The sequence below is a fragment of the Amphiprion ocellaris genome, chromosome 3, assembly GCF_022539595.1.
Source record: "Amphiprion ocellaris isolate individual 3 ecotype Okinawa chromosome 3, ASM2253959v1, whole genome shotgun sequence".
In the NCBI taxonomy this organism is placed as follows: domain Eukaryota; kingdom Metazoa; phylum Chordata; class Actinopteri; family Pomacentridae; genus Amphiprion; species Amphiprion ocellaris.
This window is the reverse complement of record NC_072768.1, coordinates 19,002,772-19,017,873: the sequence shown is the minus strand read 5'-3', so window position 1 is coordinate 19,017,873 and position 15,102 is coordinate 19,002,772. Positions and strand designations below refer to the sequence as shown.

At 39.4% G+C, this 15,102-nt stretch overlaps 1 protein-coding gene across 3 annotated transcripts in view; it reads left to right on the top strand.

Annotated features, from left to right (window-relative positions):
* The window catches only part of tmem117 (transmembrane protein 117), a 49,045-nt gene extending 43,001 nt beyond the window's left edge, over positions 1–6,044 (top strand). For all 3 annotated transcript variants that reach the window (XM_035949090.2, XM_023272367.3, XM_035949091.2), the window contains 2 exons: positions 1,666–1,795; positions 2,798–6,044. In XM_035949090.2, the coding sequence (XP_035804983.1) occupies positions 1,666–1,795; positions 2,798–3,459 (792 nt within the window). In that variant the 3' untranslated portion in view covers positions 3,460–6,044. The remainder of the gene's footprint in view (positions 1–1,665; positions 1,796–2,797) is intronic.
* Positions 6,045–15,102: the final 9,058 nt, after the last annotated feature.

Here is a 15,102-nt window from a genome sequence, read left to right as displayed (position 1 = left end):
GTAACTTGTCGGTATATCATTCCCCTTTTCGCTGTGATTTGTTTATGACAGGCCCTTCTCATTTTCTGCGCAGTGTACAGCAAGCACATTTACAACAGTTATTTATGATTAGAGTTAGCTTGCGCCGTTACAGGGCCTTTGCACCGGCAGCCGTCACTACATTCCACCAGTCAATAAAACCTCAGCCCTCCCAACAGCTTCATTCACCTCCATCTTGGAGCACTGCCATAGTTAATCTCACACCTCCATGAGAAAAGATGGGTGGTGGTGTTCTCAAACTAATTAATGCTCCAATTAATGACCTGTCTGGATTTACCTCCAAGCAGGGTTTTACTTTTTGAAACAGTTTTGTGCATAATTGTGCTGCTTGTCTGCATTTTCCCAGCTGAATGTGCGATTTCTATGCCCTTTGCGTGCATGAATATACACATTTACATATGTGGAAAATATTTCAATAACTCTATGCCAGTTTACTCTTCCTGTATTTGTCATAGGGACTCATTATTTTGTGGGAGGGAGGTTTAAATGCCATGCCTGTTAGTGCTACAGCAACTGATACTGCAGCTATGGAAGAAGAGTGGAGGACTTAATTAATATCCAAGGGGCCATCATCAAGCTGTTATGCTGCTCATAGACACTGGCACAAGAGACCGTGGACCGAACGAGGATATAGTGAATGCAGACGTGGTAATTTCATGCAGCAAGACGCTCTGTGCAAATAAGAGGAATCAAGGGGAAAACATAGCTAATCTGAAATTATGTGTGCCTTGCTTTATCCCCCCCTTCTCTAATAGTGATGACAAAAGCTAATTTGCGAGTTGATTAAGTCGGCTCAGTAGAAAGAAACAGTTTTAAAACATTTTAATTTTCCTCTCTGCATGTCTGTGTGATTTTCATTAGCTTCATCTGTGTTTATCATTTTAATTACATGCTTTCATAATGCAAAGTAACTGCTTACAGTTACAGAAGTTAACAGGAGTTTTCAAGCACGTAACATCGTAGCAAGGACATATGTACATTATGTATCTCCTTTCAAATGAAGCAATTAGCGCATTTATGTTCAATATCACTTCTCCCTGAAAGACCAACCTCCAGTAGCAGATGTTACTCCTGACAAACAAGTTGCAAACAGTACATCGTGACATTTTCTTACCATCTGTAGAAACTTCTGTCTTTCTTTCTTACTTCTTTTAGTTTATGAATCATGTTGTCTGTTCTTTGGAAGCCACTAGCCACCCAGACCGCATACTAGCGGAAAAAAGCAAAGTAACACCACAGGGCATAGGCAGCTTCTAAATGTCAGTTTGGGCTTCCTGTTGATGTATTTTGACATGTTGAAATCCCAGTGCACATGAGTACACTCCACAAGCCTGTAAACACACAGTGTAGTCCACTGTCTACAGCAGCTGGCACCATGTTTGACCTCCAGTCAGCGAACGAAGCGACTCCGCGGAGACTTAATATCGGCTAATATGAGAGACTTCAGTGAAGTGTGCAGCATCCAATAAAGCGTGATACATGGCTGGCATTTGTCATGTCAGTGTGTAATTCAAATGTGCTCAGATTTCCTCAGCTGAGGCTACAGCTGTACAGATGTGAGGTAAATTTATGTGACCCGCTGTGTGTGTGTGTGTGTGTGTGTGTGTGTGTGTGTGAGATTTTCAGGACTGGGAGTTCCCTCACTTCATGGGTGACCTGGATATGAATCTACCAGGAATGTCAACAACGCACGTGAAGGTCAAGCTTCCTGTCTGCAAGCGTATCTTTAAAGAGGAGTACCACATTCATATCACAGGTACACTCCGACACAGCTGCTGCACACAAAGAACAGAGTCATGCCATTGTTTTATGAGAAGTACCTTTTCCAAACGCTTCTACACACCCACAGGCATAAATTAGGTAGCAGAAAGAAATCGAAATGTCCACAAGGGAGACATAAATTTGTCCTATTTTCGAATTAAATTGTGAATACCAAAACATGCTGTGGCTGCTCTAGTTTTTCTCTTTTCTCTCTGTGGGGAAGAGTCTGTTGGTTAAACCACAGCAACCATTTATAATACATGTGTAGCTGATGTGGCGCACAGGTGCCACCAGCGCTTCGACTGCGTTTCCTGTTCGTGTTCCTCCCTGTCGTGCGAGACGCTTCTCTCATCAACTTTCACATCTCTGCGTCTTAATGTTCTCGGCAAACGAGTATATTTCCCATTTTTAAACCGTCCTCCTGGTTTCCCCATTTTGTTCCGCCACGTGCACACGGCCACTCGCAACCATCAAGAGAAGGCAAAACCAATGTTCCTGAGCTAAATGTTAAGCTGTTCAAACGCTCAGTGATTCGCGAAAGGTTGTTAACCCTAATGCATTGCATATCCATTAAGCGTTATGGAAATAGCTGTGGCGCGACGTGATTGGTTTAACTAAAAGCTTATTAACATCATATCTTGGGGAGAGGAAGGGAGCAGTGTCACGTATACCGGCGGAGACATCTGCCTGCTATCAGTCAACCTGGGGAGATGGCTGTCTCACGGTAATACAGTGATCTCGTTAGAAGATACTCTAGAGGAAGTAGCACCTGCAAATAGATCTCTCTGTCTGTATGCAAAGCGAGAGGGATCCCTGATAAATGAACGTGACAGCATATCTGTCTGTCGGACTCTGCCCTCTAAATCTTGTTTGGAGGAGGTTTGCGTTGCACATCAATCAGCATGTCTGTTAAATTATCTGTACAGCGTGTATATGTTTGTTTCTTTGCTTACCTGTCAAAAGCCTGGTGTGTAATCTAATTGAAGTCTCATTGCAGGTAAGTGGTTCAACTACGGTATCATCTTCCTTGTGCTGATTTTGGACCTCAACATGTGGAAGAACCAGATCTTCTACAAGCCCTATGAGTACGGTCAGTATGTCGGGCCTGGTGAGAAGATCTACACGGTGGAGGAGCCAGAAACACTCAGGAACTTCAACCACAGCACGCTCACCTACGAGTGGCGCTCCACCAACATCGATCCAAACACCAACTCAACCTATGTTGAGCGGGACATGTTCCTCCACAGTCGCTACATTGGAACCAGCCTGGACATCAAATGCCTGGCCTTTATTCCAAGCCTGGCGGCGTTCGTCCTCTTTGGGTTCTTTATCTGGTTGTTTGGCCGATTTCAAGACAGCGAGACCTTCACAGAAAATCAAGACAAGACGTATGAGAGGATAAAGAGGAAGTCGCCGTCGGAGTACAGCAAGGAGATGGGCGTGACACCAGAGGAGATGCACGTGACCATGAGTGATAGTCTGAAACGATCGGGAACACCGATGCTTCTGTCGGTGGATGGGCCACATTTTGGAGCAACACCTTCGACGAATTCAACTATTTCCATGGAAACCCAAGAGACACATCCAAGCATTGTGATTGACAGTGTGTCGCAGGATGAACCAGCAGTCTCTTTTGATGTCCACAAACTCTCTCCGTAACCTTAAGAACTCCTGAAACTTTGAACTATTCAAAGCAGACCGGTTGGAAGTACGATAATCAGTGAGCTCACAATGTGATTCATGAAGATCTCACATTGTTAAGACTGAGCTGTAAGAGAAAGATGTTTAACACAACTATTCATGCAAAAGACAAAGTGATACTCACCAAGCCAAGCCAACTCCGATGGCTATTGCAGTCGTTTTAATATATTTTTGTATAACAACCTTTTTAAAGCCTCTAAACTGGCGCCAGTTCTGATAACAAACAGATCTTTTGAAACAGAATGCAAACTCTTAATTGACATGGTGCTCGCTTGGATTTTGCATTTTCATAATTGAATTTTGTCACGGTAAACTAATGGGTGCCTATATCAGAGGAGTGTTTCCACAGCTGTGACATTGCAGTCAGGTGGATTTTATTGTATCAGAGCAGTGTTACAGCTACAACAGTGCCTTGATGTTTCATATCTTCAGATACAGACAGAAACGTATTCTAACAGCCTAAACTACTATAGGCAACAAAATGGAAGATGTCCCAGTTATGGTCTGCTTTATAAATGTCTGATATATGTTTTCATATCATACGGACAGTTGTTACCTCATTTGATCCTCAGACTTTATCAGTTTAATTTGTTCTCCTGTGACGTTGCTCTTACTCATTTTTAAATGTATATTTCTTGTTGAAATGAAATAATTATCGACACCAATGTGCGGTGATGACCTATTCATATCCCCTCACTTGATGCTAGTTGCAGAGATAATAAATGCAATCAGCAGAGATCAAATAGCAACGCAACAAGCCACCTCATGATTGCTTATGTGGCTGCTGCTCCTCCACTGAATACCAACAGAGTCGGAAAGGTGGTTTTGCCCTTGGCATAAACATGCCATTGAAGTGCAGGAGTGGTGTCTTCTCCAAAGCTCAGGGCTTCTTCACGTCTAGATAAACCTTAAATGATTTAAAAGCAGTTTTGCAGGTAAATGCATGAAAAATATTTATTTGGAACATTATCCTACTATTTATATTTTTAAAAAATCCTTCATTTCAAACTCAGTTGAAAGCTGCAGCATTTATCTTTACAGTAGCTTTAAAAGTGGCTCTTTCCCATATTTTCTTGTGCTACTCGATTTCTCTAAAATACACATATTTTGGTCCAAAAAAAGCTTGCCCTTTGAATTTTTTCCTGTAAAATGCAAGGACCAAATAAATTACTACTATAGTACTAACTTTTTTCTTATAAGTTTGTCAGTATTTCAACTCAAATATACAGGAGTACTTTACATATATTTGTGACCAAAGATGCCAAACAATACAGTATTTTGAACAGATATTGCTACAACAGCAAATTTACTAATTTTAAAGGAATATATACTATATATATATATATATATATATATATATATATACATACTCATGAAAGACAACATGGAATGATATTATGCATCTATTTGCATTACTGTATAATGCACTATATTATGCTATACTATAGTGTCCAGTGTCTGAAATAATTTACCTAAAAAAAGAAACAACTAATGCAAGTAACTACATCTTAACACCCAAATACTTACAAAATGAACATAATTTGCTTTCAAAGTAACCTGTCACCCAACAGTACAGGAATATGGAGTTTGGAGTGGGCCACCAGAATAGTACTATAGATGTTTAAAATGTTTCATCATAGTCTCTTTGGAAACTGATAACATTTTAAAAGCTGGTTCAAACCAGTTGCATTATTTTTGCTTCAGTTAACATAATAATGCATAAAAAATTTGGTCAAAACTTTAATATCTTTACTCAGACTTTAAATGGTGAATTAATTATCAGATTTTAATGTCACAAATTTTGAAAAGAGGGGGGTTTGGGGTGACTATTTTATGATCCATTTAAGTAATTGGTAGTTTATTATTGCTGCATTTAAACTTCCCTGCAATTAATTAGCTTAGGATTTGTTTACTGATTCTATTAATCCATGAATTAATATGTAACACTGTACAACATTCTGTTTATTCTGGTGGCTCATTTCCTGTGTGTGTGTGTGTGTGTGTGTGTGTGTGTGTGTGTGTGTGTGTGTGTGTGTGTGTGTGTGTGTGTGTGTGTGTGTGTGTGTGTGTGTGTGTGTGTGTGTGTGTGTGTGTGTGTGTGTGTGTGTGTGTGTGTGTGTGTGTGGAGGCTTCTGAACTGTCTAGGTATTTGCTACTGCACTTGTTTTCCTCAAAGGCCATTCTGTGAAGAGGTCGATTTATTTAGCATAATTGGTTTGCAGCTCTTGGTTGTGTAATTATCCTTTTATACATTAAAGCTGTGTGGTGACATCAGATATTAGTGTTTGACCAAAGGGCAGAACCTCTTTGGACACAAAGGGGCTCTAATATGTTTGTAATGTAGCTATTGTGTTTAGGTTAAAAGTGAGGGCTTCATCTTCATCGTTCAGACTGTTTTCATTGTGTTGTGTTGCAAAGCTGACACTTCCTTCAATTCCTGTGTGTTTTTAAAGCAGAGGAAATCTTTCAGTGTGTGTGCAGTGTACTGTACATCTGTTGGACCTTGTGTTACCAATAAATTAATACATTTGTTACATACTGTATTTTTTGGCCGCGCTTGTTTTTGTTTCACTTCATTAATATGTGAATCTTTTTTGAACAAGGTTGCTGATGTTATTAAGTAATTCCAAGTGAAAAAAACAAAGTTGTAGTTTACGTTTTGCTATATCCTTGGGAAATAGTTGCCAAGCAACAGCACAGGTCAAGCTTCTTGCAGCTGCTGACCCAATTAATGTGGGCGACATGAGAAATAATGATACTATCTTCACAAGGACACTTGAATATGTAGCCTGCATACACGATACCCAGCTCAGATTAGCATGAGTCCTGCTTTGGGCCTGTCCGCTGTTTGATTTATGCCAGTGGGAAACAATTTGAATTTGTTACGTGTTTTGTTCCCCGGCGGGATTTGTTTATAGAGCATGTCTATGTGTAAATGAGTTATAGATTGGATCGAAAATGTCTGAGGAAGGAAAACTGAAGAAAAATCTGAAGGGTTGTGCGATGATTGATAAGATAGGAGAGAAGAAAAAACACACTTTGTTCCAGAGAAATATGGTCTGTTTTTCTAATCTTGCCTTTTTCTGCTGTTCTCTTTCCCTTTGCTCTTTGTTTCAATGTTAACTGGCGAGCCCAGTCTGTGCTGGTGCAGGTGGAAATTTGTCAACAGCTATTGAATGAACTGGGATGAAACCTTCTGATCACTTGACTTCACCTCCAGTGTCTTTATGAGGTTGACATTTTTGGATGGAATGAGTGGCACCCAAAATTGTACACAAATATAAGCCTCAGCTGTACTTTGTGTTTAGTGCTAATCAACAAATGTTACCTTGCTAATGAGTTAAATTAAGATAACGAACATGGTAGAATTTACACCTGTTAAATATCAGCATATTGGTGTTGTCATGCCACCGAGCTAACAGTATGTCTAAAATGTTGGTTTCCATGAGCCAGTTTAGAGCAAATCAAACGATGTTAGAAAAGCAAATATAATATTTTTGTGAAACCGCTCAGGCCCTGTAGTTTTATGCAACTTGTGACAGAATTACCAACCACTGGTTTAAAGGTAGACATTACACAGATGAGTGAGTTATGAAACAAATGGAGGAATATGTGACCCTGGTATCACAGGTTTAATCTCTGCAGCACTCCATTACCACTAGACATGTATCCTGTGAAGTGCAATTGCATCCACAGCACTGAATTCCGCCTTGCCACTTGTTGTAAATTATCTCTAATAAGAGCCTCAGCTCGATGCTGTAAATAGTAAATATGAAGAAAAAAAACCTGCTGTGTGAAAACCAAGCAGGTGTATGAACACCTGAGGTCTTTACTGTTGCTTGTTTGTCTGGGAATATAAATCTCATTGCCAGAGAGAATTAGCTGTTTGACTGAGGCCTCTTCCAAGTCTGCCATTGGGCTGAGAAATGAGATATTGATTTTTTGGAGGACCATGCAGTAATTGAGAGAACACATCAAAACCGGAGTTTTATAAATGTTTGTGGGGTGTTGCAGCCTAATGCCAATGTTGTGTTACCGGCGTATTGACTACTTCCTCATTGCAGTGAATGCATTTGTGTTGGTAGCATTTTCAATCGATTGCATTCTGCTTTTTAATCAAAAAAAATTTAAAAAAGCTTCTTCTCTCACATAATGGGTTCAAACTTTCTGGATGCAGGTTTGAAACACTTCCAACAATTTACTAATTGCTCCATTCACATATCTTCTACCAAATCAGAAACGATACAAAAAAAGAGACAGGCTATTGTTGCACCTACAGCTAAAAATATACTGGGAAAATCCCCCAGAGAGAACAAGCCACAGCTACAGATCAGCTGGAATCTCCCCTACTGTCTTTGAGCTATCCTCCAATTAGATCAGTGTATCATGTCCTGACATGGCCCATCACTCTGTGCTGACAGCTCCATGACTCTCAGAGACCCTGTGAAATTTATCAGCGCAGTCAGTCCCAGCCAGCTACTAGGTTTCCCTTCAGTCCTTTCACCAAGCCCGAGATGGTTTCTGTCCCCGGTTGCCACGAGGGAAACGGAATTCATCACCAATTCCTTCTGTGGGTTTCTGATACCTTACAGAGGAACATGAGTCTCGGATAAAGCTCTCAACGCCTCCAACAAGCCACTCGCAGGACTGAATCCCCAGACATGGGCTGGTGATAATGATGTCTGCCCTCCTACACCTTGTGGAGGAAGCGGATCAAATTTTATTGAAATTGTTCTTAAGTCAGATCACTTGAAGGGCTTCATAGTGACTATTGTGACAAACTGCTGAAGGGCTCTGCAGTGGAACAACAACAGACAGTTAAAAAACACTGACTTTTTTGCCATTAAATATTTATTCAATTTGAGTTAGATGTGACCCCTTCCAAATGTAAGACCTGACACACAATAAAGCCAAAGAGAATGTGAATGTTGACTCAGAAGAATTGAGCTGAGACCTACTGTACAATATCAAAGATGCCTGTCAGCATTCAACACATTTTTCTTTAGTGAGAACTGTTTGTTGCTGACCTTGTTCTTGTTGATGCAGGACTCTAAAGAAATCCACACAATGCACTGGAATCAATAAATGTAAGTTTAACCCTTTAGAACCCAGCGTAGCGCAGCACTACGTTTTGCATATTGATTTTTGATTGGCTGTAGATTTTAAACCAGATAAGATAGATCGATAATTCTTTTTGCATATAAAATCTGGGGAGTTACACTAACATTTCACACATTCACCAGGTCTCAGGGTGCTTTTTCGTTGCAGTGATGGGTTTGTAAAAATACACAATAAAGCGCACACAACAAAACTCTTTATAAACCAGACCACCGGTATTTGGAGGACTTCTTACGTTGAAATAAGCGTGATCACGTTGTGGCCATGACCTGTCGCATGATTTTTATGTGTCCATACCCGAGAGGCTCCCGTCCCCATCAACAGGAAGTGACGTTGTTGCCGAGAGCTGTAGTTTATCAGCCGACAACTACAACTGGAGCCTGCACAGAAACGAGCTCTCACTCGGTTCAGTCCCACTTTTTTTTTTTTTTTTTTTTTTTTTTTTTTTACAAAAACATTCAGACACACAGCCCACACACACACCAGACATCCACCACGGTCCGTGTACGGATCTGGTAATTGGATTTTCCGTTCTGAAACGGGTATTGAAAAACAAAAAACGAGTGGTTATTTGATTTTCGTTTTAAAATACAAAAATTGAAATTGAAATACAAGGTGTTTTTTCTTTTCGTGATCAAAAAGGGATATATGATTTTTTTTAAAAATCCTTTGATTTTCGTTTTATATTTCGAATAACAAGAAAATAAAATCAGTAAGAGACAGAAACGAAAAAAGGTCCGTTTTTTCATTTTCTGAGACCGGAAGTGGTCATCAGCAAGTGTGGAGCCAAACTGAGTACGGTGCATAGACTGTACATACATTTTTTTCGTGAGTTTTCATGGTCAAAATGAGGGATCAGGTGGCCGATCTTAAAATAAATCAATACTGATTTTTTTATAGAGCGTTAAAGTTTTGCGAAGCCAGGGGGCGGGACTACTTGATTGACAGTCCGGTCTGGAATGATTGACAGGTCCTATGGAGGAGGCAGCAGAGACTCTGCTCTCCTCGTTTGGATGAATTCTGATATAATAACTGTTTGTTTATTTATCGGTGCAGCAGCAGAACATTTTCCACAGACAGTTTTCCTGCCCGTTGGCTTGTTTTAACCAGTTTTCTACCTTCGGCTGATTCTACCAGCAGACACTGAAAGGACTCTGATAGTTCGGTAAGTAAATGTTTATTTTCGTATCGGTGCCGCTTTTAATGCACTTTATATGCAGCTTTAGTGTCAGATGTAATGTGTGCCATGCACTCCAGATGTTGGTGGAGTTTGTTTCAGTGTGTGTTGACCAGAGAAGAAAGTTAGCATAGTAAATATTAGCTTTAATGTTAGCGATGCTAACCGAGCTAGCTGCTCAGTCGTAGCCTGATTAAAGCTAACGTAGCATCAACCTAATGTGTTGAGTTTCATGTACACAGTTGAAGTGTGTTGTGTTCCTGTAATGTGGTTCATGAAGTTCATAAAACTGTGGCTGGTTGACATTAATGTAATGTTCAGGAAACTTAAATGTGATTAAAACAGTAACGTTAATCTTATAGTTGTCAGTAATCAGCTTTAATTTGACACTAAAACAGACTGATAGTTTTAAATGACATCAGTTTCATTAATTTGTTGAAAATTGTCTCATTTGTTGTGATGTTGCTGCTGATTCATTAAAAGCAGATGATCCATGTTGAAGATACGTTTAGTTCTAGTATCAGAAGTACAAGAAGGAAAATGGAAATTTAGTTCTGCTACATCAAAGATTTCAGGATTAAAATAACTAAATGAGTCTTTATGCCTCAAACTTTATTTTTACAATAAAGAAATTATGAAATAGTCACAGATAATAAAAATATAAATAGCAGAGAAAACCTGAGAGAATAATTTCCTGAAAAGTCTGTGAAGGAAAAGCAGCTTTTTTATCCTGAAAGATCAGAATCAGCTCCAACATCTGCATCTGACAGCATCAAGTCAACCAGAAAGAAAATAAAAAAGAAAATAATTTCTTTCTGATCACATCTGTTCCGCTGCTCACAATCTGCTGCTGCTCACATTCTTCACATTTATAGTCCACTTTTAAAAGTTCAGCAGACGGGTGCTCTGCTTTGGAGTGTGACGATGTCGTCGATGATGTGGAGAGTGAAGTTTCCGTTTCACCCACAGTGTGCTTTAGGGCAGCCGGGTCGGACTTGATGTTTGAAATACTGACCGACAGCTCAGATTTAACTGTCTGTAGTTCCGTTTTGATGGGCGTTAAACTTTCACTCAAAGCCGCCAGGAGCTGGGTCTTTAAAATAACCGCCGTCTCGTTACAGAGTGAAAGTAGCAATTCCTCCTTAAGGTCAGAGATTGCAGCATGTGAGGGCCTCTTCAAAAGAAGACGTGGTTGATGAAGGCGTTCTGGAGCAGGACCAGAAAGACCACGACCAAGCAGCCTTGAGATCTCAGGCAGCGTCTCCCTCGGATGGGTGTCAACGGTGTTCACGGTCAGGTCTGTGGTAATCCTGTCAAAAAACAAAACAGAAAAAAATCTAGATTATAAATCAACATGTAACCAAAGCACTCTGTGTATAACGCCATAGTATAGGATGTAGTTCAGAAAATGTCAAAGTATAGTATACTTTTCAAGAATAACATAGTATGGCCTGTAGTTCATAGTATAGCATGTCGGCAAAAAAACCCAACTGATTATTATGTGGTTCAAAAAGTGCAAAATGATAGGATGTTGTCTGAAATTGTCATGTATGATATGTGGTTCAAAAAATGTCATAGTGCAGTATATTGTCAAAATAGTATGTTTTTCAAGAAAACATCAGAGTATATTCCATCTAAAAAATGCCATAGAATGATATTTCATTGCACAAGTAAAAGTATAGTAATTTTGAAAACTGTTCAAATTCTTATATGTTGCTAAAAAACTAAAAAAAAGAAAAGAAAAAAGTCATAGTAATATGTCAATTTAAAAAGCCTATAGTATAGTGTCGCCCAACAAACGTCATAGTATAGCATGTCCCTCTAAAAAAGTCATAGTATAGCATGTCGCTCTAAAAACGTCATAGTATGGCCTTTGGTCCAAAAAACGTCATAGTATAGCATGTAGCTCTAAAGACGTCATAGTATAGCATCTCGCTCTAAAAACGTCATAGTATGGCCTTTGGTCCAAAAAACGTCATAGTATAGCATATCGCTCTAAAAATGTCATAGTATAGCATGTCGCTCTAAAAACATCATCGTATAACATGTCGCTCTAAAAACGTCATCGTATAGCATGTCGCTCTAAAAACGTCATCGTATAGCATGTCGCTCTAAAAACGTCATAGTATATAGCATGTCGCTCTAAAAACGTCATAGTATAGCATGTCGCTCTAAAAACGTCATCATATAGCATGTTGCTCTAAAAGCGTCATAGTATAGCATGTCGCTCTAAAAACATCATAGTATAGCATTTGGTCCAAAAAACGACATAGCATGTCTCTCTTGAAACGTCACAGTATAGCATGTCGCTCTAAAAACGTCATAGTATAGCATGTCGCTCTAAAAACGTCATCGTATAGCATGTCGCTCTAAAAACGTCGTAGTATAGCATGTCGCCCAAAAAACGTCATAGTATAGCATGTCGTCCAAAAAACGTCATCGTATAGCATGTCTCTCTTGAAACGTCACAGTATAGCATGTCGCTCTAAAAACGTCATAATATAGCATGTCGCTCTAAAAACGGCATCGTATAGAATGTCGCTCTAAAAACGTCATCGTATAGCATGTCGCTCTGAAAACGTCATAGTATAGCATGTCGCCCTAAAAACGTCATTGTATAGCATGTCGCTCTAAAAACGTCATAGTATAGCATGTCACTCTAAAAACGTCATACTATAGCATGTCGCTCTAAAAACGTCATCGTATAGAATGTCGCTCTAAAAACGTCATCGTATAGCATGTCGCTCTAAAAACGTCATAGTATAGCATGTCGCTCTAAAAACGTCATAGTATAGCATATCGCTCTAAAAATGTCATAGTATAGCATGTCGCTCTAAAAATGACATAGTACAGCATGTCGCTCTAAAAACGTCATCGTATAGCATGTTGCTCTAAAAACGTGACAGTATAGCATGTCACTCTAAAAACGTGATAGCATAACATGTCCCTCTAAAAACGTCATACTGTAGCATGTCGATCTAAAAACGTCATAGTATAGCATGTCGCTCTTGAAACGTCATAGTATAGCATATTGCTCTTAAAGCGTAATAGTACAGCGTGTCGCTCTAAAAACGTCATAGTATAGCATGTCGCTCTAAAAACGTCATTGTATAGCATGTCGCTCTAAAAACGTCGTAGTATAGCATGTCGTCCAAAAAACGTCATCGTATAGCATTTCGTCCAAAAAACGTCATCGCATAGCATGTCGTTCTTGAAACGTCACAGTATAGCATGTCGCTCTAAAAACGTCATAGTATTGCTTTTGGTCCACAAAACGTTGTTTTGTCCCGGCTGTCTGAAGTAGGTGAGGAGCAACACAAAAACAGTCCAAACACTGGTTTCCAGAGGGTCAGACGAGTATTTATTTGAAAGAGGAAGTTCACAACAACACAACATGTGAGCGAGTTAAAAACAAATGGGTGGTAGTAAAATAAAAATAAATAAACAGACCTAAAAGTGAACTTCATGTTGACATTGATGGGCATTCCAACCAGGAACAAAGTAAAAGATAATCATTACAAAAAAAAACTCTTCCTGTTCACCTCTTAAAATCCAAAAACACACCGCAGTAGCACCCTAAACTAAAACTACCAATGGGTTCCCTGTTTTCCTTTCTGAACAAGTCAAAGGTCCCTCTCTATCTCCCCACACATCCACCAACCACTGGAACACATCTCCAAAATTCTGCCAGGCCAGCTCAGCTTCCCCTCAGAAGAAGTTCCACCAGATGAAGGAGCCTTTTGAGAGGCAGCTGGCATCGTGATTGGACTGTACTTTGGTCTGTTCCAATCCAGCTTCAGCTCCAGAGACGGCAGGCGGGACGAGTCAACGGAGGCCGGGTGGACGAAGGCATGCAGCTGAGTACAATCCAGAAAACAACAGAGGAGGAGTGCAGCGGCCCAGGGCCAGAACAAACAGTAGCATCATATGTCTCTTAGAAAACATCATAGTATAGCCTTTGGTATGAAAAAACGCCATCATATACATCGTATATTGTACAAATAACAAGTCAAAGGAAAGAGACATACATTGTAGAATTGTAGTAATTGTGGGCTGACTGATTTACTGATTATCAGTATTTTATTTTTTACTGATTTACGTTAATAAATACATTTAAAAATGGCGCTACTTTGGCTCTGAACCTTAATCTACCTGTGGTTGCTCTGTCTTCTGGAGTGATTTGATTGGTTATACGTCACGAATAAAACTCCTTTAACCTAACATCTGTAAACAAAACAAAAACGTATCAACAAAGTTTTCTGTTAAAGTTTGTCTTCTTGTAAGTTTAACTCCAAGATTTTAAATACTTTCATTTACTGCAAATGAATATCCAAATGAATATACTCCAAATGTCTCACTAATAATCATTATCAGCCTTAAAAACTCATAAAACACCCCTTTATACTTGACCACACTTAGTACAGTCCGGTGCCCCCTTCTATAAATCTGCTTGGAATCGTCCACTTCCTGTTTGTCAAAGTGACCTTCTACCTGGACAGGTTTTGTTGGAGCTCATGCAACAAACATTTTGGGTAACTGCACTTTAATATGGATGGATGACACTGAATTAGAGTGTTTTCATGAGACTGAGTTAAGATGTGTAGCTGTCATTAAATTGGAAATTATTTCTCAGAATTCACAGAGGAAAGTCTGAAATGTTTGCTAGGTTAGCGTCCCACATGTTCTTTGGCTCAGCTAAAGCTAACTCTCTCCAACTTCTGGATCTCTTGAGTTGCTTGTTGTTAAAATATCTTGCTGTAGGTGCTGAAGCTCAGAAAGTCTGAGCTGTTTGTTCAAAATAAGCTCATTCTCAAGTCTTATCTGAACTGTCCTCTTTTGTTTGAACTTTCCCTAAACTTAGGAGTTAATGACCGAGCAGCACATCCAGACTCAGTCTCATTTATGTAGAGATTAAACTTCAGTGTCAGTCATTGATGTTAAAGTGCAGTTTTTCAAATGTTTGTTGCACATGCTCCCGACCAAACCAGTCCAGGTGGAAGACGATGTGAAGAGTAAGCTCCAGAGGATGAATATCACACATTTACGTTGGAAATAAATGTCCTTTAATTTGACATTGTCATGCAAATGATGTTCAAATCTTTGAGTACTTTGCTGATGTTTGTTTCTAAATGTTTTCTGACACTCGGCCCCAAAGATTAAAACCTTCTACGGCTCACAAGCTGCAACAATTCACACATTATCAACTATCTTTCTTACTAAACTAAGACAAAAAGTGAAAAACTGCCTGATTCCTGCATCATGAATGTAAATCTTTTTGGTTTTTATGACAGTAAACTGAATATATT